The sequence below is a fragment of the Papilio polytes genome, unplaced genomic scaffold, assembly GCF_000836215.1.
Source record: "Papilio polytes unplaced genomic scaffold, Ppol_1.0 DF824169.1, whole genome shotgun sequence".
NCBI lineage: Eukaryota > Metazoa > Arthropoda > Insecta > Lepidoptera > Papilionidae > Papilio > Papilio polytes.
Genome location: NW_013525035.1, coordinates 4777566 through 4802291, shown reverse-complemented (window position 1 = coordinate 4802291; position 24726 = coordinate 4777566). Strand labels below are relative to the sequence as shown.

Here is a 24726-nt window from a genome sequence, read left to right as displayed (position 1 = left end):
TTCTCATCCTTTCCTTGCCGGAAAACAGGGTATGGACAAAGCTTTATTTATTTTCTTATGCTTACTATCCCCAGCTGTACTTAAACGTTTTCTAAAAGGGACTCTGTGGCCACAATAGACGGTTTCCTTAGAACTAGTCTACGCAGTACAGTAATAATTTGTTGCTCGTTAAAATGTAGTGTTCGTTGAACCACCAGCGCCCCTGGCGGCGGTTTACGGAAGCCGGTTTGAGACCGTGCCAGGGATAAAGGTGCTTATACACTAATTATAACTGAATTTTAAAAACTAAAACTATGAATTAACATAATCTCTGTTAGTGTGGTTTTTCTTTAATTATATTACAGTTACTGGCATGATAATCAAACACAAAACACGGGACACCCTCTGATGATTTTTTTTTTCAGGCTATTTTTTTTTATATCATAAGGTGGCAAACGAGCAAGCGGCCACCTGAATCCGCCAAAATGGCGAAGCGACCGCTCACAGACATCCGCAATTGCAGATGGGTTGCCTACCCTTATCCGACGGAGGAGGAGACGCACATAAAGGGGATATTTCCCCTTCCATGCATCTCTTCTACCGTCAAATCCACTTCCCCTTTCCATCCTCTCCTTATGAGAAAAGGGTGGAAAAGATAAAGGAACTTAAATTAGGCCTCCGGCACCACACTCATCAGACGAAACACGGAATTGCTTCCATTTCACACCAGTTTTCTGTGAGGTTGTGGTATTACTGGTATACGTGGTATTAATTATCCTTGTAATGCTTTAAAAGAAATCTTGTATGCAACTAATCAATTTAGTGGACTGTGGAGGTACATAGATAGAGGTAGACCTAGGAGATTGATGGATTGCCTGAAGTGACATGATCAAAAGGAAATGACTGATGTGACAGTAGATTAACCAGGAAAATGTAAACGGATGTAAAACAACGAATTTGGTAATCGAAGAACGAACATTCATACATAGTGTGTTACCACCTTTATAAGTGTCTGGTTTATGTTTAAATTTGAAAGATTAAAAGCCATTAAATAGTTATTGATGTGGATTTTTCCCAGTTCGATTTCATTGGCAATAAAACTATTTTATACATCAGGAAACTTCCAAACCGACGTTGCGACTGAAGTTTTTATAAAAACCAAATGCAATTTATTGCCACTGATCGGTTTGAAGTAAATTACTCGATTGATTACCTAAAGTTACAGACGAATGTAGGATAAACTGTGATTGAATGTTTTTTTTTTAATGTTGCCTAAGTGCGTGTGCACCTTTGACTAAACTAACGCACAAGTATTGTGCGATTGTCGATTGTTTCGCAGCCAATTCAACTGTTTAGTTGCACAACTAAAAATCGAGTAGTCTGCGCCTTATAAGCTCTTAGAAAAGCGAGACTAAACAGTTGTGCGATAGTTTATTCAGTGCACGCGCTTTTAGTTACATATTTTGTAATTCGGGTATCTTATCTATTTCATTACTCTGATAATGTTTTATTAAATATTACTCGTAAAGGTTGTATTAGTTTATTTTTGGTAAGAATGTTATCTAATTTTTATAATATGAATTTTGTCTAGTCTCTTTAAAAAACCTACCATTTTAACAGTGGTAACCAGCAACAATACCTGCTACATGAATGGTGCAATATTACGACCACAAAAAACAGATGTGAATTGCTTCAATTCCTCGTTTAGTCTGATGAGTGTGCGTGACGAAGGCTTAACTAGCCTAGACCTAATTACGGAGAGGGAAATGTCTTTATGTGCGTCTCCTCCTCCTTCGATTATTGGTAGGCAACGCATCTGCAATTGTGGATGTCTATTGGAATTAGTTACTTCAATATTTCGGCGACTTCTGGTGGCTGCTTGCTCAAAATGCTATGGAATATTTTAGAATCATTTAATAGTTTGTATTGCAAAATCCAGTCAATTTCCAACCGCCACAAACTTCCACCAATCAAGGGAAATAGACAAATTACTATGCAATATTTGTGTTATCGCTTGGAGCTAACATTTCCTAGGTCTTAGAATGTAGATAGCGCAGGTTAAGCACTGGTTTTGTAATCTACAGATTCAAGTTAAATTCTAGATATGTACAATATTAGTATTTGATTTTAGAATTTTATATGTATCGCGAAATCGAATAAAAAAAAACTAAATAACCTATGTTATCTATACTTCTATACTATTATAATATAGCGTAAACACACACTTCTTTGTTGCCTAAGATGTCAGCAATTACAGCATATTTTTGAATAATTCTTTCTTTAATAAAAAGCCCTACACTTACGTCACGCTTTAAGCTGTATATTTTCACGCCATTAAACTTAGGGGTAAATATTTTGGATAAAAATCCTAATGTGGGAAAGAGACCATAAGTTGCTGCCAACATCAAAGATGCAAGGTTGTATTGGTTTGTAATGTCATGTCATTTTGACATTTGGTATTGGTTTTTCACAAATGTATTTCACAAATGTAAACAATAAAATAAAATTTTCATGATTTCATGCGATGAGGCCGCACGGGAACAGCTAGTTCCATATAATTTTAAACTTTCGTGGTTTTCGTTTTCGTGATCTTTGTTTAGTTAACTGAAAAATAAAGGTACTTTTTATGTGTATAATTATTGTTTTTTTTACAGTCATCATGGACGATCGTACAGTAGACCTGATCTTCGGAGGGTCTTTGAAGCTGCTGCCACCTGTCAGCTCGAAGATAGTGAGGATTTTCACCAGCTCTACATTCACTGGTGAAGATAATTATTTTTTTTTAAGTTTTAAAGTGACAGTGTTCTATTAATTATTTTTAACCGACTTTCCAAAAAAGGGAGAAGAGTTTTATTAAGCTATAAGAAAACTTGACTTAAATATCGCACAACTGTTGTGCGATTGTCGATTGTTTTGCAGTCAACTGTTTAGTTGCACAACTAAAAATCGAGTAATGTCCTCCATATAAGGTCAGGAATAAAGCGAGAATAAACTTTAATATTAGTAACGTATTACATAACGTAACAATTCCCATACGTAAACTAACTTTCAAAACTCGCAGAGATATTTGATTAATGTTGTTACGTAATCCTCACCCCCCAGTTCGAAGGTAACGAGGGGAGTAATAGGGGGGATTCAAGGCAACTTTTAATTAACAACTATCTGATAGTGCGAACGTTTCCAAATTTAATTTATGCCTTTACTGAAAGCGCTCTTTGCGATATTAATAGACGAGCTGTTGCCCGCGACTTCGTCCGCGTGGTATTAGAAAACATACGAACTATACAAATAACAAAAAGCTACGTATCCCTCGGGAACCGGACATTTCTCGGAAATGAACCTTATCTAATGTTTACTCCAGACTTTGTTTTATATCTGTGCCAAATTTCAATAAGATATGTTGAACCGTTGCAGAATGATCGAGTAAACATTAAAAAACTAAATTAATGAATCCCACGGAAACCGTTATTACTCCCGGGATAAAAAGTAGCCTATGTGTTCTTTCAGATATGCTTTAAACCTGTGCCAATTTTCATGGAGATCCGGTCAGCCGTTTAGGCTACAAACGCTAACATCCATCCATCCATCCATCTAAACTTTTGCATTTATAATATTAGTAAGAAGTAAGATACAACGGGGCGAAATGATTGATACTCTTTGAACGATTAAAGTAACTGGCAGCTAATAATTTTGAGTACTGGCTGAATGTGCATCGCATGACAGATGTCAAGACGACGATAGAATGACTGATGACAGTTGTGAATGGTGGTGATGCGCTTTGTTATTATAAAATCAATAAGTTAATCTTTGTAAATGTTTGCAATTCGAGTGTGTTGTGAAGTTATCAATTAAGATGGTGGTAAACTAAGGATAGTGTTCCTAATGTTACGTAATTGTTATTTCATTATATCCGACATACACGCCCACAGTAAGATCGTTACCTTGTAATCTATCTTCGGTATTGAATTCTACAAACCGCTCCGAATGAAGACGAGCTGATTTTTATTTTCATGTATATGGCAAGAACATATAAAATATACAGAAGAGGCGGTGACCATTTTTTCACCGGTACTTTCTCTGAAAGGTACTATATTAGTTGTCAAGTTTAGTGCCATCTAGTGTCCTTGTAATAAAACAATTTTAATAAGCTCCATCTTTTTCATACTAATATTATAAATGCGAAAGTTTAGATGGATGTTTGTTAGAGTTTGTAGCGTAAACGGCTGAACGGTTTTCAATAAAATTAGGTATAGATGTAGAGGATAGTCTGGAAAAACACATTAGGCTACATATTTTTGTTTTTGTATTCTACGCGGAAGGAGTCGCGGGTAAAAGCTAGTTTAAAATAAACTTAACTTTTAAATAAAATGTAAACTGTAAAAAATATATAATGTGAAAAGGTTTCATAGTTAATATGCCTTCTCTATATAGTTTTTGAATCTCTTTGATTAACCATACTATAGTATCGTAGTGACCAAACAAACACGCATAGGGAACAATTATGAACTATCGATATTCGGTTTAAATAATTATCGAACTCAACTAAAATTATTATTTTCTTATTAACTAATTTAGAGGACAATTCTAGTATTGATTATAGTGTAGAGAATTTAGCCAAGACAGAAATAATAGCGAAATCCAATTCGATTACGTACGGCTGTAGTAGTAAAAAACATTTATTTACTCTCATTATCTGTTATAGTCATTATTAATTTGAGAAAACAGTGTTTTTTTAAATAAATTATAACTATAAATCTATCGATTCCAACTTCTATAAGAATAAAAATCGAAAATCGATAAGATTCATGACTGATTTTACACAACCCATCCCTACTAAATTTGAAGTGAATTGTCAAACTAATCTAAATTATTTAGACACACTATAGTTAAGTTTCTTAAACAATAAACACTATTAAGTATAACTAACATTAACAAGTTTTACTTAACAGGAAATTTATTTCCGTAGCTACGAACGCCCTGTGAACGTTGCACGCAACTGCAGCAACCGTGGTTTATGTACTCCGTTATTGTAATTATGATTAAACACAATTCAAGTCACTGCAGTGGAATTAATTAAACCATTTTTATAACTGGCAAAGAATACTGTTTTAGAAACACTAGCTTTTACTCTTGTGGAGTTTAAAAACAAAACTGGCCTATCTGTTCTTCCAGACTATCTACATCTATGCCTTTAGAGATTAGATGGATTTTTGTTAGAGTTTGTAGCCTAAACTACTAAACGGATTTCAATGAAATTTGGTATAGATGTAGAGGATAGTCTGGAAGAACACATAGGATACACATTTTTTTTAAATTCTATGCGGACCAAAGTTATAAGTAAATTAAACTGCTCACTTAAAATTAGGTCTCCTACATGTAATGCTAGGTCGTTTTGTCGTCTATCGTAAAACGGTTGTCGCTGTAAGTACAGTCGCGGAAATCCGCAGTGAAATACTTAGGAAAAATGCCTTGCTCATTGCAACCAGACAAACCAACTACAAATACTTATTAGATAGCAGTAAATGCAAACGAAGGGATAATAATAAAAAGAACCTAGCCGTGTCTCACCGATTATTTTCGTACAGACACATTTATAAGCATTATTCCCAACCGTCTCCCCGCTCTGTTCGTACGTGGAGACAGACAATAAAAACACATCCGTCCCACCTTTTGCGATGAGGGGACGGTTGGAACTTATTTCATTTTATAATGGTTCCATCTGTCACCTTATTGGTGATAGTAGGACTAAAAGGTGGGACGGATGAATTTTTGGTGTCACGTGGGGACAGAGCGGGGTGATGGTTGGGAATAATCCATTTAAAAGCGTTGTATTGGTTTTTGTTTGTCGTAATCGTTTTAACATGTTTAAACTATTGTAGCTTTTATGGATTACTGCCAGTTTCCCCGATTATCCTGATTTGTAATTTTGTCTTTCAGACACGGCTATGGAAAGAAACACATTGATGTCGAAGTGTTATCCGAGAATAAAAGATTACTGCAGAGAAAAGCATGGCTTGGAGTTTCAGGTGTGTAATATTTAACAAAAATAAACGTAGTTAATATAATGTTTATTATATACTAGCTGTTCCCGTGCGACTTCATCCGCGTGACATTATGAAAATTTTATTTTATTGTTTACATTTGTCAAATTATCAATTACAAAAGTCAAAATGACCTGATGACAACCTTGCTTTTTATGTTGGTAGCAACTTATGGTCTCTTTCCCACATTAGGGTTTTTATCCAAAATATTAACCCCTAAGTTTAATGGCGTGAAAATATGTAGCCAAAAGCGTGACGTAAATGTAGGTATTTTTATTAGAAAAAGAATTATTTAAAAATATGCAGTAAGTGCTGACATCTTAGGTAACAAAGAAGTGTGTGTTTACGTTTTATTATAATAGTATAGAAGTATAGATAACTTCTGGGGTTCTTTAAAGAGCAGGGTTGGCTGTAATCCATGTTTTCATGCAAAATACACCCCTTTGACTCAAATGTCGTATGACTATTGTGCGATTGTCGATTGTTTCGCAGCCAATTCAACTGTTAAGTTGCACAAAAAGACGAGTAGTGTAACTTCCATTATAGCAAGCAAGACAAAACAGTTGTGCGATAGTTTAGTTTCAAATGAGCTTAAGGAACCTTTATTACTTGGGTAGTTGATGAAAATAGCCATTAGTGTACAAACTTTGTAAATCTTTAGAACTAAGGGAACTTGTTTAAGAATATTCAAACATTTCTTTAGATAAAAATCTTTGTTTAATCACAAAATGCATCAGTCCAGAATATAAGAGCAATTATCTTGTAAAAATAACTGTACAACCGTTATTTATATTGTAAAACTTGTCGATTATAATATTTTATTACAGAAAACAACACCCTGTATAACAATTATAACAGCACCTTTATGTTCACAGACAGGTGAAAATGCATGCAAAATTAAAATTTTTACTTAGAGACAATAAACATGAGGCAATCTTATTAATCTTAATTTTAATATCTTAATCATACTAATATTATAAATGCGAAAGTTTAGATGGATGTTTGTTAGAGTTTGTAGCTTAAACGGCTGAACGGATTTCGATGAAATTTAGTACATATGTGAAGGATAGTGTGGAAGAACACATAGGCTACACACTTTTATTTTTTATTTATTCCACGCGGAAGGAGTCGCGGGCGAAAGCTAGTTACTATAATAAAACTAACGTAACGTATTTTTTTACTAATACCAAATTACCTTACTATGGCAATTTTGCTTTCTTGATGTTGGCAGCAACTTATGGTCTCTGTCCCACATTAGGGTTTTTATCCAAAATGTTTACCCCCTAAGTTTAATGGCGTGAAAATAATAGCCTAAAGCGTGACGTAAGTGTAGAGCTTTTTATTAAAAAAATATTTTTCAAAACTATGCTATAATTGCTGACATCTTAGGCAACAAAGAAGTGTGTGTTTACCCTTTATTATAATAGTATAGATGTATTTTTGTATTTCAAAAGAAAAAATGTTTATTTAATTCCTTTCCAAGTATTTTATATCATAGATTAAAGAAGACAGACATTTACTTGAAATCAATCTACGAAAACATTTCTAAGTAATCGTTAAAAAAGTCGAGTCGAGTCGTTTGAAATATCGAGAGATTATTTTTATTATTGTGAAAAGAAAATATACTTTTATAGATATGTTTTCTGTATATTTCAGTACGCTATATTATAATAATAATTCTGTATTATTTTGATGTAAAATCAAATTGTTTAGTGTGTATTAGACTTTTTTTAAAGTGCTTTTAAAAACCTTCAGGGCCTGTCCCACTAATTAGTACAATATCTGATAACAATCCTGTAACAATGCGACGGAAATATGGGATTTTATTACATCTGACAGTGACGTCATTTTTAAGCTATCTGTACCAGTAGTGGGACAGTCACGCTAGATTAACTTAATTATTAAAAACCCTTAAAAAGCATTTTTTTTTTATTTAATTATGAAATAAATAATTCAATATAGGATTTAACTCACAGCTTCAAGGAAAAATAAGTTAAAAATCCTGGTTTCAATTAAAACTACATTTCTGTTTGTAAAGGCAACAATATGCATTTAAGAGTTAATAATCTTTTTTCTAAAAAAGTCAAAGGTAAATAATTTGTTAAAGAAAATATAAAACTAAACGACTTTCATTATTTTTCGTAGACAAAGACACGGGCTACTTTATATATTTATGAAATTAACTAGCTTTCATCCGCGACTCCGTCCGCGTGGTATTAAAAAAAACAAAAGTGAGCCTATGTGTTCTTCCAGGCTATCCTCTACGTCTTTTCCAAATTTCATCGAGATCCGTTCAGTCGTTTAGGCTACAAACAAACAAACATCCATCTAAACTTTCGCATTTATAATATTAGTAAGGTTAGTAAGAAGTAAGATTTAATATAATCCACATCTTTTAAACGAAAGATACAAATTCGGTCAGCGGAAAACATAAAATTTAAAAGCGGATTAGGAAAATAAGTCGGCGGATGAAGTTCCGAGGAAAACGGATAGAATAATACATTTTATGATGAATTCTTTTAATTAAAATAAATATTCAACGTTTACATTAGGCTCTGAGGGCCATTTATTGTCTACTAAAATAAACAAAAGCATTCTGACTTAACCTCTACATCTATGACAAATTTCATCAAAATCCTTTCAGTAGTTTAGGCTACAAACTCTAACATACATCTATACGCATTTATAATGTGATAATTTGGTCAATCAATATTGGTCACTAGATGGCGCTAATAAAATAGCCGCAGCAATATAATTTAAAAACAAAAACATATTCATTTAAAATAGTAACGTAATTTATAAGAATGAGATTTGTACAATTATAATTTATTTAGGTAATATTTTTTATGTTAACACTGGCCACTGACAATCCAAAACAAGACAAATTAAAAAGATTATAAAAAAGCAAAGAGAGATTTAGGCGCGAAACGGAAAAATGTGATAAGAAAAAAGTGGTGTGGTAATTTATTGTGTTTATGAACATATGTAGAAAAATGTGCAACAAAACAAAAGATTAAAAAATTTAAGATTTTTTAGATGACATTAAAAAAATTGTCGTTTCAATTGAATTTTACTACAAGTCCTGCTACAATCATACTTTGTTCATTTCACTTGTCCACAAATGTCTAATTGTTACTCGTAATTCAAATAGTTCAATTATTTTTAACCCTATATAACAAGCAATAATTAAAAACGGTACAAATTATACCACGTATATTCAATAGGTAGTAAATTTAAAATAGGTATTCGGTTGCATGTGGTTATGTTTCCGTCGACTGAAATAGCGCGTAACGCCGGGTGTTTTAGTAAATGTTTACACTCCGGCCAACACGAGGCGTGCTCTTACGCTGACTGGTGTTTAGAAGTAAGTAGCTAAAATTGTAAGTGTAAACAAAATGGAATTTGAATAGGCTTGCTACAGTTTACGCAAAAATTATGCTTGTAAAAAATAGTTCGGGTTAAAAATTGAATAATTCAGTTAACCTTAAAAAGAATATTCTCTCTTATATTAAAGTATGTTTTTAACTAGCTATTGCTCGCGACTTCCTCCACGTGAAATTAAAAGCCTAATACTCAGCGATAACGTAGCTTTTTAATAGTGTAAGAATTTTTAAAATCGGCCCCTTAGTTTCTGAGTTATTTAAATCTTTCCTCTTTATAATATTAAATAAAAAAAATGTTTAATCCTTGTCAACACTACGAATCTATGAATCAAAAAAGTAATTAAACACGAAATAATGAGAAACGTAACTCATGAAATGAAAAAAAAAAGAAATATTTAAAATTAGCGTTGCAATGATGACTGGATTGGTTCCTCGCTCAGCTATAAATGCTATATCAGTATATTATATTAGCTATATTAATGTAGATTACAGTTTAAATAGCGTATGTATTATATATATATATATATATATATATATATATATATATGAAAGACTACAAATTGACTTGATTATACAAAATACGAATATCTGCTAGTAGTGTGCAATTTTTGACTAAACTATCGCAGGTTTAGTCGCGCTCTGATTCCTATAAGCTTATATGGAGGTTACTCGACTTTTAGTTATGCAACTGAACAGTTGAATTGGCTGCGAAACAATCGACAATCGCACAACAGTTAGTTTCAGGTTTGCGCACAACTTTGTAACCCCTTTTATACTGTCCAAACACTAGTAAAGCATAATAGTAACGTTAAAAGAAGGGCCTTGCTGGAACACAGTTATTGCTAGCTCAGGAGACAGAATCCCACTAACTGTACAAAACTGTTATGGATCCATAAAGAATTTTTAATTTTCTATTTTTTTTATAGTAATACGTCTGATGAGTGTGGTGCCTAATTTTAGTCAATTTCCACCCTTTCCATAAGAGGGAAGGATAGGAAGGAAAATTGGATTTGACGGTGGAGACGCATAGGAAGGGGGAAATCTCTTTCTGTGCGTCTTCTCCGTCAGTTAAGGGTAGGCAACGCATCTGCAATTGCGGATGTTTATGGGCAGCGGTCGCTTTCCATTTCGATGGATTCAGACCACTAGCTCGTTTGTCACCTTATGTTATAAAAAAAAGTAACGTTACATCTGCAGGTGGTGGATATGCGTTGGGGCGTACGTGACGAAGCCACCGACGACCATATGACCACAGAGCTTTGCATGCGTGAGATTAAGAACTGCCAAAGGTTATCTATGGGGCCCAATTTTGTCGTGTTCCTCGGACAGAAGTATGGTTACAGGTAATTACAATTATGAAGTTAGATCTGCAGTAATCATTTCCTCATTTTTGGTTTGATTAATTCACGGAAATTTGTATCTTATGCTGTGTTTCTGAAGTTTCTAATTATTTTATACTAGCTTTCGCCAGCAACTTCGTCCGCGTGGAATAAAAAAAACTAAGTAGCCTATGTGTTCTTCCAGACTTTACATCTGTGCCAAATTTCATCGAGATGCGTTCAGCAGTTTAGGCTACAAAATTCTAACAAACATCCATCCATCCATCTAAACTTTCGCATTTATAATATTAGTAAGATTAGTAAAATGTACCTAGTGATTGGATAGTGTTAGGTTAACCTACGTGTCTCTGGAGTATCGAATAGTTTATCGAAGCATAAGCGATATCGAATGGTTAAAAGTAGTTCAGAAACCCATTATTAATAGCTGGAAGAATAGCTAGCTCGTTCGATTACGATATGATCACACAGAACATTTTTTATCATAAACCAGCGCTTGACCACGATTCCACCTAAATTGAACTACGTGAAGACGCAATCGAAGGAATTACGTCTGTCGATAATTCCACAGTCTGATGAGTCTGAAGACAACAAATCTAGTCTTCTTCTGTTACCCATTTCCTGTCTTCTCTGAGGTTGACGTGTCTCACAGATTAGCAGGTTAGAATTCATTTTTAATGTCACATTTAAAAAGCAATAATTGTATACCTTCAGGCCCATACCAACTTACGTGCTGTCCTCGGAACTCCAAATGCTGAGAGATGAATTGGCGGCCGGCGGAGTTGATGTTATCCTGCTGGATACTTGGTACAAGAAGGATTCAAACGCAGTACCACCAGTGTCAGTACTGCAACCAATTTCATCTATACTGGTCAATTTTAATAACAAGGTAAGTTAGAGGAATGAAAGATGAAAATATGTTGTTTATTTTTTTATATCCAAAGGTGGCAAAAGAGCAAGCGGCCATCTCAATCCGCCAAATTGGCAACTGCCCATAAACATTTATAATAGTGTATGCGTTGCCAATCCTTAACAGACAGTGGAACACATGAAGGATATTTCCCCTCCCTATGCGTCTCCTCTAGCGTCAAATCCATCCCTTCCCATCCTTCTCTCATCAGATAAAGGGACTATATTTGGTCCTCTGGTAGCACTGAGACTAGTCTACGAGTATATATTTCTCGAATATCTTTGCTTTTAAAATTACAGATTTTTGATATAGCCTTGATTTTTTTATATAATAAATTGGGCAAAGAAGCGGCGTGAACACCAAGGTGGTCAACAACGCCCATGGATATCCGCAACATAAGTTGAACTACAGCGTTGCCGGCCTTTGAGGAAATGACTGGCTAATAAATAGTGAAAACATAGCTTTGTATTTTAACATAGATATTGTAACATAGGTATCTTTAGCATGGTTATAATGGAAGATCGGACATGTGCTGAGTGATTTCTTAAAAAAACAAAACAATTTGTTCTGTTTATTTCCAATATCGAAGTATAGTGATGTGTTAAGATATAATAGAATGTTTTCTTTGAATGTTCCAGAGAGTTCCAAAGCTCCAAGCAGAAGACCAGGCAGTCTGGTGGGACACACTCTGCAAGATGCAGAAGTTGTTCCGCAAGGCATCACAACAGCTCTACAATGCTGGGAAAATCGACAAAGATACTATGCACAATTACTTCATGTCGGGTAAGTTGACAGAATATTTATACATATGACTTCTAGGTATCTTTTTTTTGGGCGCCCCTATGCTGCCCCCTCGTACCCCTAACGTGTTGGGATCAAAGAATTTGGGTACCAGTCTTTATTTATTTAATGATATTGACATTTTTTTTAAATTACATAATTATTATACAATATTATCCCTAACTAATATCACAAATATTACTAATATTACTAGATGTTGCTGGTGACCTCGTGTGAAATTAAAATAATAAAAATGCAGCCTATGTTGTTAACTGATAACGTAGCTTTTTAATGGTGAAAGAATTTTTATAATCGGACCAGTAGTTGTTGGTTATTTCAGTACATACAAAAATAGAAATCTTTCCTCTTTATATTAGTATTGATAAAGATGTAAACTTTATATTTTTTTATGTATTCATCTTTAAAAAAACTACTGGGGCAATTTCAAAAATTCTCTCACCAAAACTTTTCACTAACATAGGCTATATTTATTACAATTTAGCGTACGAAGACGCGAGCAATAACTAGTTAATATTTATATTTTCAGTAACTGAACGTGAAGTAATCAACGGAATATTAAACGTGAAAAACACTAAAAATCATTGCTTAGCCTATGTTCGGTACATCAACAATATTAACTTACAAAATCTCAAAAAGGCAAGCAACTATGTTGATATCCTGAATAGAAGCTTGGACGCGGAGGCTTCTAAATTACTTGCTGATCTCAGAGATGTTAGATTACCAGAAAAAATTGAAACAACTAACATACAAAAGTAAGTATTAGGGATGCTTCGACACACTCACAGTCAGGTCACTATAGGAAACATATTAGTAAAGATTTACTATAAGATATCTTTGCCTGTAATGCTTTTGGTCGTCTCCCGTAGGACGCTCCGGGTTTTTGTCCTCCACATAACTCTCTCATACGTCATCTCAGTCACTCCCTTCTTGATAATGTCACCTTTCACACAGTCCATCTCTTTCTACGTCTACCTCTGCCGAGGTACACTCATAACTAACGTCCTTCTTGTTACATGGGATTCCCATACCATGCTAACCTTTCACTTCTTAATTTCTCTACCACTAGGGATACTCTCAAACTTCCTCTTATATACTCTATTGTAATGCTTTTGCTAAGCTCTTCTAAAATTATCAATGATTTTAAAGGATCTTCAATAGGCAATATATTTTCAGATATACCGTTGAATGGATAGGCCGTGAAGGTCTGGAGACTGAGACACATGGAGAATATCTGAACCACTTCATCGCTCACTTCTACAAGAACATAATTAAACTAGTCGACAGGTAATATTATAAATACGAAAGTTCAGATGGATGTTAGAGTCTGTAGCCTAAACTGCTGAACAGATCTTAATTAATGGATTTGACGGTGGAGGAGACGCGTAGGAAATGTCCTCTTTATGTGCGTCTCCTCCTTCGTCAATGAAGGGTAGATAGTCAATGATTGCGGATGTTTATGGGCAGCGGTCACTTTCCATTTCGGTGGATTCAGGTGACCGCTTGTTCGTTTGCTATCTTATGTTATAAAGAAAAATTACATTTGGCTATGTACAGTATAGTCCGGAAGAACATATGGGCTCCTCACTTTTGTTTTTTAATTCCACACGGACGTAGTCTCGGACGAAAGCTAGTCAAAATATAATAATTTGATGGTCAAAACAACCGATATTTTAATTATTAACCCCAATTGCTAAACAGTACTAAGAACGATAAGATATTACGAATTATAACATCAATAATGGCTAGTTCCCCAACTATATTTAACTATTCGTTAGCGTTTTTGCTTCGACAACTTCAATACGTTTCCGAACTACATAACTCGAGTTTACTCCGTTAAAACTTATGTCAATGTAACACTATTGAATCAAGTGAAATTCCTATTTCTTTTAACAATATTTACAGGGCAATGCGCAAAGAAGACAGCAGTGCCCAGGGTCAGATAGTGACTGAGATCTTACAGCATCTCCACGCTTGCAACAACTCCGTGAAGGTCTTCCATGGTCGAGAAGATGATCTGCTCTTCATCGAGAACTACATGAAGAACAGCTCTGATAAACCTCTAGTGCTTTATGGAGAAGGTAATCTATACTAATATTGTAAAAAAGATTTGTAATTTTGTATGTATCGAAATAACTCAAAAACTACTGGGTTGATTTTAAAAATTTGAAACTAGCTGTTCCCGTGCGGCTTCATTTGCATGAAATTAAAAACTTTATTTTATTGTATACATTTATCAAATTCTCAATTGCAAATGTCAAAATACCAATTACCTTACTATAGCAATCTTGCTTCTTGATGTTGGCAGCTCGTATCGTATGGCCCCTTTACCACATTAGGGTTTTTATCCAAAATATTTACCTCCTAAGTTTAATGGCGTGAAAATATATAGCCTAAAGCGTGACCTAAGTGTAGGGCTTTTTATTAAAAGATAATTATTCAAAAATATGCTGTAATTGCTGACATCTTAGGCAACAAAGAAGTGTGTGATTACGCTTTATTGTAGTATAGATTTAGATAGCCACTAATAAACCGAAGTAAAACAAATTGCTTGATCAAGCCAAGGCCTACAAAGGGCTGTAGGGTTAAGAAAGAAGAACAACTTTTAATTTTTTTTTTAATTCCACGCTAACAAAGTCGCGAGCAACAGCTCGTACTATAATAATCTTAATAACTATGAATAACCTCTAAATTAGATTATGGAGCGTCGGTGGCTCAGTGGTTTGAACACTTGACTTGTAATCTACAGGTCTTGGGTTCGAATCCCGCCGCCATGTACCAATGTGATTTTCGATTTTTCGAATTTTCATATGTACATAATTTACCCGACGTTCTTACGGTGAAGGAAAACATCGTGATGCCTGCACATATCGGCGAAGAAATTCAAAGATATGTGTGAAGTCAACCAACCCGCACTTGGCCAGCGTGGTTGACTATGGCCTAGTCACCCCATATTAGGGTAGGCTCCGAGCCCCTCGGTGGGGACGTATAGTGAGCTGGTGATGATGATGATGATGAACCTCTAAATACACAATCTACATTAACAAGAATCAGATTATTTAGTCCTGTCAATTTTTACCAGGACACTTTCAAATTACTCTTAAGATGCAATTCAATTCAATCTTACTTCTTACTGATATGATAAATGCGAAAATTTGCACGGATTTATGCTTGTTAGAGTTTATAGCCTAACTTTTCGGACGGATCTTGATAAAAAGCATAGATGTAGAGGGTAGTCTGGAAGAACACATAGTTATATATATTATAGCCTATGTGTTCTTCCAGACTACCCTCTACATCTAAGTGAAAAACTTAAAAATATATAGACTAAAGAGTTTCATAAGTGTAGGGCTTTTTAAGAAAAAAAAAAATAAAAAATATACTGTGTTTTCCGACATCCTACATAACTCAGTAGTGTGTGTTTACGCTTAATAATATAAATAGAAAAAGAAGAAAGAAAAAAGAGAAGAAGATAGAACATAGAGCTACTTTTATTTTTCTAATTCCATGCGAACGGAGTCGCGACCGAAAGCTAGTATTAATAAAATTAAAGAAAAAAGAATCACATAGTATTTCAAATGTGTCGCATTTCACCTTACGGACATCTGTTGGTACATACCAATAATCAAGGTATTTAAATTTCTAGGTGGTTGTGGAAAAACCAGTCTTCTAGCGAAGAGTTCAGCGATGTCGTTGGCCACTTGGTTCGCTGAAGTTCGACCAACCAATGTGATCAGGTTCCTCGGAACTACTCCTGACTCCAGCGCTCTTACACCGACTTTAATATCGATTTGTCAACAGGTAAATATAAATTAGTAACAAACACCTATAACATTAAAACAACACGATTATTAAAACTGATTCCACAAGAAATATTAACAACTTATCTATCTGTTCTATCTTCTTCTCTTTTTTCTTTCTTCTTTTTCTATTTATATTATTAAGCGTAAACACACACTACTGAGTTATGTAGGATGTCGGAAAACACAGTATATTTTTGATTTTTTTTTCTTAAAAAGTCTTACACGTATAAGACGCTTTAGTCTATATATTTTCAAGCTATTACACTTTGGGGGTAATTAAATTGGAAACCATGTGGGAAAGAAACCAAAAACTACAAGCTAACATCTAGGATGCAAGGTGTTGCCATGGTTACGATAATTGTTATCTAATGTCAAAGGCCGTCGTCATTTATGTTTAGACATTTTTAATTGAAAGTTTTACGAATGTAAACAATCAAATAAAGTTTTATAATTTCATGTGGGGACACGGGAACATCTCAGCAGAAGATAACTATGATTTTTTTTACCACAGATTTCATACAATTTCGCATTACCATTTGAGAGTATTCCGGATGATTTAGTGCCGCTGACGGCTCATTTTAAGCAGCTCCTAACGATGGCTTCCCAGCAGCAACCATTACTATTGTTCCTCGACTCAGTAGACCAACTAACAGGGATAGGCACAGAGAATAATAAAGTATCCTGGCTGCCAACGAGATTACCACCTCATTGCAAGGTAATTAGGTTTCGATTCCAGTGACACATTGACGTATTGTTGTCTCTGTTTTTTTAATTGTAATGAAAGAGATGACAATAGAATTCATACAACTGCTATGGAAGTTGATATTGAGCATAAAGATGTAAATGTTGCAAGTAAAGTTTTCGATAAACAAAACAAAAACGATTTTTTGCTATTGTGTGATGGAGTCCTAATTTAAATTCTCTTCTCCTTTCCACCTCTTTATTACATGGAAAGACCGTGAAGCGTAAGGGATTTTGAAGGGGATTTAGAAGTAGGGGAAATATAGATAGGGGAAATTTTATCTTCTGTTGATGAAATGATGGCGACAACTCGAAAATGCGATTGTTTAGGGGGAACCGTCGCTTTGCTATTTTAGTTATTTTTGGTGGCCCTTTCACCTTTTAATATAAATTACAGATCATTGTAACATGCGCTTGCGAAGAAGCTAATCCAGAAGTATCAAAAGAATATGATGTGCTGCGACGTATGATAGATTCTGAAGACAATTTCTTAGAAGTCAAAGCTCTGGGAGAAGATCTTGCAATGCAAGTTCTTAAGTAAGTTACTATGTCCACATACATTAACTTGAAATTGTCCCTAAGGGGTCGGCACAGTGCTGCGTCCATACTCTATCAGCCGTCTCTGAATTCACTCCCTTAAGTATATCCTCTTTAACACAGCCTACACTTTCTTTGATCTTCTTTGTAGCCATCCAAATTCAATCTGCTTTTTTGCTTTATTTCCCCATCTTCTCGTCGCATAACATGCCCATAATGCTAACTTTTTGCTTCTCAACTTTCATCTGCTAATTTAAAAAAAACTATACGACACTGGCCAAAAACTCAATGTATCGCGTTCTTTCTAGATTTTGCATTATTTTTTAAATATGTGTTTACTTCTAGTTTGTGATATTCCCTTAGATTATGGATGGCATCAGCAGCCAGAGACTTAACCAACTACCAATGGCGACTTGTATCCAACGCGATTGGTCAATGTTCTCTGCCTATATTCGTAAAATTGGTGTTTGCTGAGGTATGAATATAAGTCCTAAAATATTAGCTATTTAAGTCCTTATGATCTTCTTGATAAGGAATATATTTAGGTAACATTTGTAGGTCTGCAGATGGCGAAGCTATACCAAACCTCAGGACACTCATCTCGCTTCTACAGTTATGGATTCTATCATGATGCTATTTGAACGAATTGAGAAGCAGGTAATTTTAGTAGATACTAAATTAACCATTTAATTATGCAATACAAAGATTGCATCAATTATTGCCAGTGGCGTATTATTAAAACTATCGCACAACTGTTGTGCGATTGTCGATTGTTTCGCAGTCAACTGTTTAGTTGCACAACTAAAAATCGAGTAGTGTGCTCTATATACACTCATAGGAATCAAAGCGAGACTAAACAGTTGTGCGACAATTTAGTCTAATGAGTTGCTTTGTAATTCTGGCTACTTTTGAAACATAAAGTTCGTAAGATACGGGTTTCTTATCACGATTGAATTGTTTTAGCTCCCGATATTTCGGCACAGTTACATGCGCCATGTTCACGGGCTCACTGTAATGATGCGGTAGTGTGAAAAAAAAGTTACACAAAGCCATATCGGTCTACTTTTTTCCTGATACGGCGATTACTACTAGTATTGTCTTCGTTTTCACTAAAGTCCACACTAGCTATTTTCTGTCGACAAACTATACCCACGGTGTCCACACTTGTACGCTTACTTGAAATTGGCTGCTGTCTAGTTTTGTAGTAATAGCGGATTACTGGATTCCAGGCACTTGTGTCTTACGAACATTATATTTGTAAAAACCACGACAGTTTAAAGTTATATACTTTTGAAACATCTATCCAAAATATACTTATCTAACTGATTTTAGGAACAAAAGAGGGTATATTTTTGTACATTGTGATGTTATTGTTTGTGTTTCAGCACGGTCGTCTGTTAGTATTCCATGCATTAGCATATATCACTGCAGCTAGAAGTGGTCTTTCTGAGACTGAGTTAGAAGACCTCATCTCATTGGATGACAAGGTTCTTGATGATGTGTACCAATACCACTTACCACCAGTTAGAAGGATACCTCCATTATTGTGGACAAGGTAATGATACCAAAGGAATAACTTCCTGCGCTTTTATATACGTTCTACTCTTCCATATTACTATCAGCCCTCATACCTGAATTCAAACCCTTCTTACACATTTTTCTTCGCTTTATCTTTTTATTGTATTGAGTCAATATTTGAGGTTTGGTCCTTCGGAAGCAGGATTTTTAATAAAAAACACACTTCTGTCCTTTTACATATTTCATATTTCACGGTCTTTTTACACTACTCCAAGATAGGAATTCTTTTTTTATACCTTTCAGTTGATTTACAATTGTTTTTACAGAATCCGCAACGATCTTCCTAATTACTTATCTGAGAGGGAAGCAGATGGTGTTTCTGTTATGAATTGGTATCACAGACAGTTCAGGGATACTGCTAGAGAGAGGTATTTTAAAAACATGAACATGGCGATGTATTTCCATTCTATGATTGCTGATTATTATTTAGGTGAGTTTTTTATTAATGCTTGTGCAATTTGTACCATTTCATGTCTTTGAATAGAGCAATAGACCTGTCTAAATATACTGAAATACAAACCCATGCTTATTTAATAAAGTATAAGTTGTTTATGGTTTTCCAGCTACTTTTAATCATTCGATAGTGTTTTTGTTTCGATAACTTCATGATATACGTTTCCAAACTATGTAACTTGAGATTTCCCTTGAAACATAGTTGAAGCTAATCACTAGGTAATGATAAAATAAGTGATAACTTAAGCGACCCAGCAATTACAGCTAACTAGCTTTCGTCCGCGACTCCGTCCGCGTGGAAATAAAAAAATCAAAAGTGAGTAGCTTATGTGTTCTTCCAGACTATCCTCTACATCTATACCAAATTTCATCGTCATCCGTTTAGCCGTTAAGGCTACAAACTACTAACAAACATCCATCCATCTAAACGTTCGCATTTTAATATTAGTAAGAAAACAATAGAAATTAGTTATTTGTATAATTTTTGGTTAAAATTGAGACATTTCTTGCAAAATCTCCGATAGCTAAGCTTCGGCTAATTTCTTGCAGGTATTTGGGGCGGTGGTATACCGAAACCCTTCAAATACACTGAAATCCAGCGACACAGGTTCAACTTGGCTGACAAGGAGGGGGTGGCTGATAGAAAGGTTCCTCTGCAGCCCTTGGTCTTTACTTCAGCAGACGGTTCTTCGAAGCGATACAATTTGAGGAAGGTAAACTGAAAATATGGCTTTAATGTTGAAATTTATGAATAATTCAAATGACGAATAACAAAATAATCAAAATCAACCCACGATTGATATAAAAAATCAAACAAAGAAATGGGACCCACCTGCAAGTATTACCTTTCGCATAAAAAAGAATTATAGAAATCGGTCCACTAGCGGCGAAGTTATGCCGTAACACACAGAAAAAATAACATACAGACGAATTGAGTACCTCCTTCTTTAGGGAAGTCAGCCAAAAAGAAAACAGACAAACAAAAGGTAGACTTATAAACAGCTAACCAATTGACATTGAAAATCGGTAGCAATACAACATTAAAGGAGATATCGCTGATTATTACCTTGATTATTCGCTAACACAACAGAAATCTGAATAATCTTTAATTAATTCTTGTTCCATAAACATTAGCGATTAAAATTAGAACCACATTTCTGCTACTTACTGTATATGGGCATTATTTAAAACTTGAACATGCTGTACAGTTTAATTATTCAGAACAAGCATTACATACTTCCTAAATGATTGGAGTAAAAATGTTTTTACTGTGTCTTATATGGTTCAATGAATACAACACTAAGCGTAGTCATGACAGTCCCTTAGTGTAGACTTCTAATAAATCACAATTAAGCATCTCATCACTAGCTCACTATACGTCCCCACTAAGAATCTCAGAGCCTATACTAAGTAAGGGATGACTAGGCCTTAGTCAACCAGTACTGCGGGTTGATTGACTTCACACATATCTTTGAATTTCTTCGCCGATATGTGCATCACGATGTTTTCCTTCACCGTATGAATGTCGGGTAAATTATGTACATATGATATCGAAAATCACATTGGTACAGCGGGATTAGAACCATAGACCTGTAGATTACAAGTCAAGTTCCACCCCTGAGACACCGTCGCTCTCATTGTCTCTGATATTTGATATTCGCTGCAGCATCTAACTTCTTTCCTATTCCAGTTTGGTGAACTCCCCTTCCATTTAGTGCGGTCTAAGCGGTTCACAGATCTCTACGCTGAAGTTCTGTTCAACTACGAATGGCTACACGCCAAGCTAAACTGCTGTCCTCTACAAGCAGTTCTCGCGGATTTCGAAGATGCTAAACTTCATGTCAGCAAAGACGCTGTAAGGTAAGATATATGCCTTATTTTAGATGAACCCTGGTTATAAAACCTATGTCCTTTGTGATAACAATAACGACAAACTCTTAAATAGATGGTGAAATAATCCTAACCATGTTAATATAATACACGTTGTGAAAGATTAGATGGATGGACATTTTTTACAGTTTGTGCCCTAAACGGCTCAACAGATATCGATGAAATTTGGAATAGAGGTGGATGATAATCTGGAAGAACACATAGGCTACTTGCTTTTGTTTTTTTTTTAATTCCACGCGGGTGAAGTCGCGGGCAAAAGCTGAAGATGAAAAGTGTGCAAGGCATGTTCTTCTTAAAGAGCTATCTTCTTCAAAGATTGACGATCGTTAAGGCAACATGTAAATTTTAAAACACTTCTGATCAGTGAACAGGTGCTAGAAATGTTATTCTAATCAAACTTCGTTATAACAATTCCAGGGAACTAATGTTAGTAGCGGACGCTCTCCGTTTGGGTGGAGCAATCCTGGGAGCATATCCTGACATGCTGGCACCGCAGCTGGTGGGCAGACTCCTTCCAGAAGCTTCTCAAAATCCAGCAGTAGCGTCTCTTCTGCAGCAGTGTCATGATGTGGGGAAGAATCACTGCGCGTTGCTCCCTTCACATCACTGTCTTCATACACCTGGAGGACCATTGAAGGTAATTTTCTAGATAACTATCTTTTATATTGTAAACTAGACCCTTATAGACTACTAGATGTTCCCGTGCGGCTTTATCCGCATGAAATTATAAAAACTTTATTTTATTGTTTACTGTCAAGTTTGCAAATGTCAAAATTACAGTTACCATAATGTTGCTTCCTTAATGTTGGCAGCTTGTAGTTTATGATCTCTTTCTCACATGAAGGTTTTTTTTCCAATTTATTTACCCCCTAAGTTTAATCGCGTGAAATATAGCCTAAAGCATGTCTTAAGTGACTTTTAAACTCTTAAATAGCCTTGAATTGTGTGCTAATATGAAGGTTATACCATTCTTTAGTTTTACAACTAAACAGTTGACTGCGAAACAATCGACAATCGCACAACAGTTGTGCGAGAGTTTAGTCAACGGTGTACACACGCTTTAAAGCATAAAACAATATGTTCAACGAAATTGTCACTAAAATCTACATTTCATAGTGTGTGTTCTTGTTTTTCAGTACTCGTTAGAAGGTCACCAATTCGCAGTATTCGCGTTTCGTCTGAGCTCCGACAAACGCTACGTGGTGTCGATATCCAGCCGCGTTATCTCCTGGGATTTGTCTACTTCGGACTTGGCTCGCGATTTGTGTCCACAATTGGAAGGAATTCTGCAAAACTTGGAATTATCGCCGGATAACAAATGGGCTGCTGCGTCGACTAATAATTCTGTGGTGAGTTGACTCGCTAAGAAATCTTGGTCATTTGATGTTTAATATTTATACTAATGTTATGAAGATGAAAGGTTTGTATTTTTGTATGTATTGAAATAACTCAAAAACTACCGGACCGATTTCGATTTTTTACATATTTAAAAAACTACTTTATCAGTGAATAACATAGTTTTTTTTGCTATTTTTGGAATGCCACGCGAACGAAGTTGCGAGCAACAACTAGTAATATTATATTTCTTAATAATTTCAGTCAATGCTCTTGAATATGCTGACAAGCGAATACGTTACCATCGAAAATCCTTTAGATGAAGGTATGATGAAATTGTCTATATAAATTACACTAGCTGTTTCCGTGCGGCTTTATCCGTATAAATTATGAAAATTTTATTTTATTGTTTACATTTGTCAAATTATAATATCAACAGCAAATGTCAAAATGACATGACGTTACAAACCTTGGCAACCTTTCTTTCTTGATGTTTGTAGCAACTAATGGTCTCTTTCCCTCATTAGGGTTTTATCCAAAATTTTTACTGGGCCTTTTTTTAAATTTCTTTCACCATTACAAAAGTAATTTATTTGTAAGTAACTATATATTTTTTCTTAATTTAACACGGGCGAAGTAACGAGCAACAGCTAGTCTAATATATGTTGACATCACTATAGTGACTCTGCAATGTTCTTCTTGTACGTCTTTTCCACTATCTTGTAGGTGAAACTGTTCGCGGTGTGTTTGTGCTGAACCACCACATGTTCATCTTCGGCCCTCACTCCTGGGTGCAGTACAGCATGCGCGGGGAGCTGCAGCAGACTGTCTCCGCTCCTGACACCGCGCCATACGATGACGTCACTTGGGAGATACTTTGTAACCAATTTGAGGGGCACACCTTTGACCAAACTATCGAACAACAGTTGTGCGATGGATTAGTTGCACAACTAAAAATCGAGTAGTGTGCTCCATATATGCTCATAGGAACCAAAATAAGACTAAACTTTTGTGCGATAGTTTAGTCAAAGGTGTGAGTACACGCTCACTTGAGTGTAGTTAAGTACTGACACTTTAAGTTACATTCTGACCGAACCTTAGGAATAGTGATGCGCCGTTCCCAAATTCCCTTTCCCGGAAATATTTCCAATGGAAAAGTTCCAGGGAATATTCCGGCATTCCCGGGAATGTTCCCACATAGTGGGAAATGGCCATTTAAATTGTTCATTCTATTTTATTATATTAGTAGTTGTTCCAGCGAACGTTCGTTTAGCCATTTTTTTTAGGAAATTATATTAACATATAAAAATAGCGGACAGTACAAATGCCAACAAAAGGGTATTCTAAATATTTGTAATACAATATTTTTCGTTGTTATATTTTCATAAAAAAGTAATGTTTTATATTTGAATTAATATTTAACTACCAATAATACAAGAATTACGTATTACGCTAGGTGGCGCGCTAGTAGAAACATCGGATGCGGAGTGCTGCGTATATTTTAAATTATAAAAGTAGGAAATAAGAACAGTGAAATGAAAACAAAGTGTTAGTTTCTAGCATTTAGGTGCATAGACCACGGAGTGCTTGATTGTGTAGTGTAAAACAACGTAATTTGTGTAAACAAAGGACTTTAAATTGACAACGTGACGGTACAAAAAATTCCAAGTGCAAGTGACACATAGGACTTGATTTTGTCTGCAATAAAAAGTGTTCGGCGCTCTTATATGGGTGGTTTGCACTATAAAAAAAAAAAATTGAAGACGAAATGAAAAACGAAAAATTAAAAGAAATGTGATAAAAATTTGCAGATTCATTGTGTGGTAACAAACTACTTCTAACGCCATCTGTTGAGGATCATGATTATCGACTAACAATTTTACAACAGCGACATCTATTGATGTACTGATATTAACTTTGAAGATTTATCATTAATTTCAT

General features: G+C 35.0%; 1 protein-coding gene across 1 annotated transcript in view; it reads left to right on the top strand.

Annotated features, from left to right (window-relative positions):
- Positions 1 to 2588: 2588 nt before the first annotated feature.
- Positions 2589 to 24726, top strand: part of LOC106111458 (NACHT and WD repeat domain-containing protein 2) — a 35975-nt gene continuing 13837 nt past the window's right edge. Inside the window, exons 1-21 of the mRNA XM_013293575.1 lie at positions 2589 to 2741; positions 5917 to 6005; positions 10601 to 10746; positions 11455 to 11629; positions 12289 to 12433; positions 12978 to 13203; positions 13625 to 13735; positions 14354 to 14529; positions 16095 to 16249; positions 16763 to 16966; positions 17390 to 17529; positions 17893 to 18004; positions 18088 to 18186; positions 18915 to 19084; positions 19374 to 19537; positions 20110 to 20273; positions 21251 to 21420; positions 21868 to 22087; positions 22587 to 22799; positions 23050 to 23110; positions 23512 to 23664. Of these exons, the coding sequence (XP_013149029.1) occupies positions 2606 to 2741; positions 5917 to 6005; positions 10601 to 10746; positions 11455 to 11629; positions 12289 to 12433; positions 12978 to 13203; positions 13625 to 13735; positions 14354 to 14529; positions 16095 to 16249; positions 16763 to 16966; positions 17390 to 17529; positions 17893 to 18004; positions 18088 to 18186; positions 18915 to 19084; positions 19374 to 19537; positions 20110 to 20273; positions 21251 to 21420; positions 21868 to 22087; positions 22587 to 22799; positions 23050 to 23110; positions 23512 to 23664 (3229 nt within the window). The 5' untranslated portion in view covers positions 2589 to 2605. The remainder of the gene's footprint in view (positions 2742 to 5916; positions 6006 to 10600; positions 10747 to 11454; positions 11630 to 12288; positions 12434 to 12977; positions 13204 to 13624; positions 13736 to 14353; positions 14530 to 16094; positions 16250 to 16762; positions 16967 to 17389; positions 17530 to 17892; positions 18005 to 18087; positions 18187 to 18914; positions 19085 to 19373; positions 19538 to 20109; positions 20274 to 21250; positions 21421 to 21867; positions 22088 to 22586; positions 22800 to 23049; positions 23111 to 23511; positions 23665 to 24726) is intronic.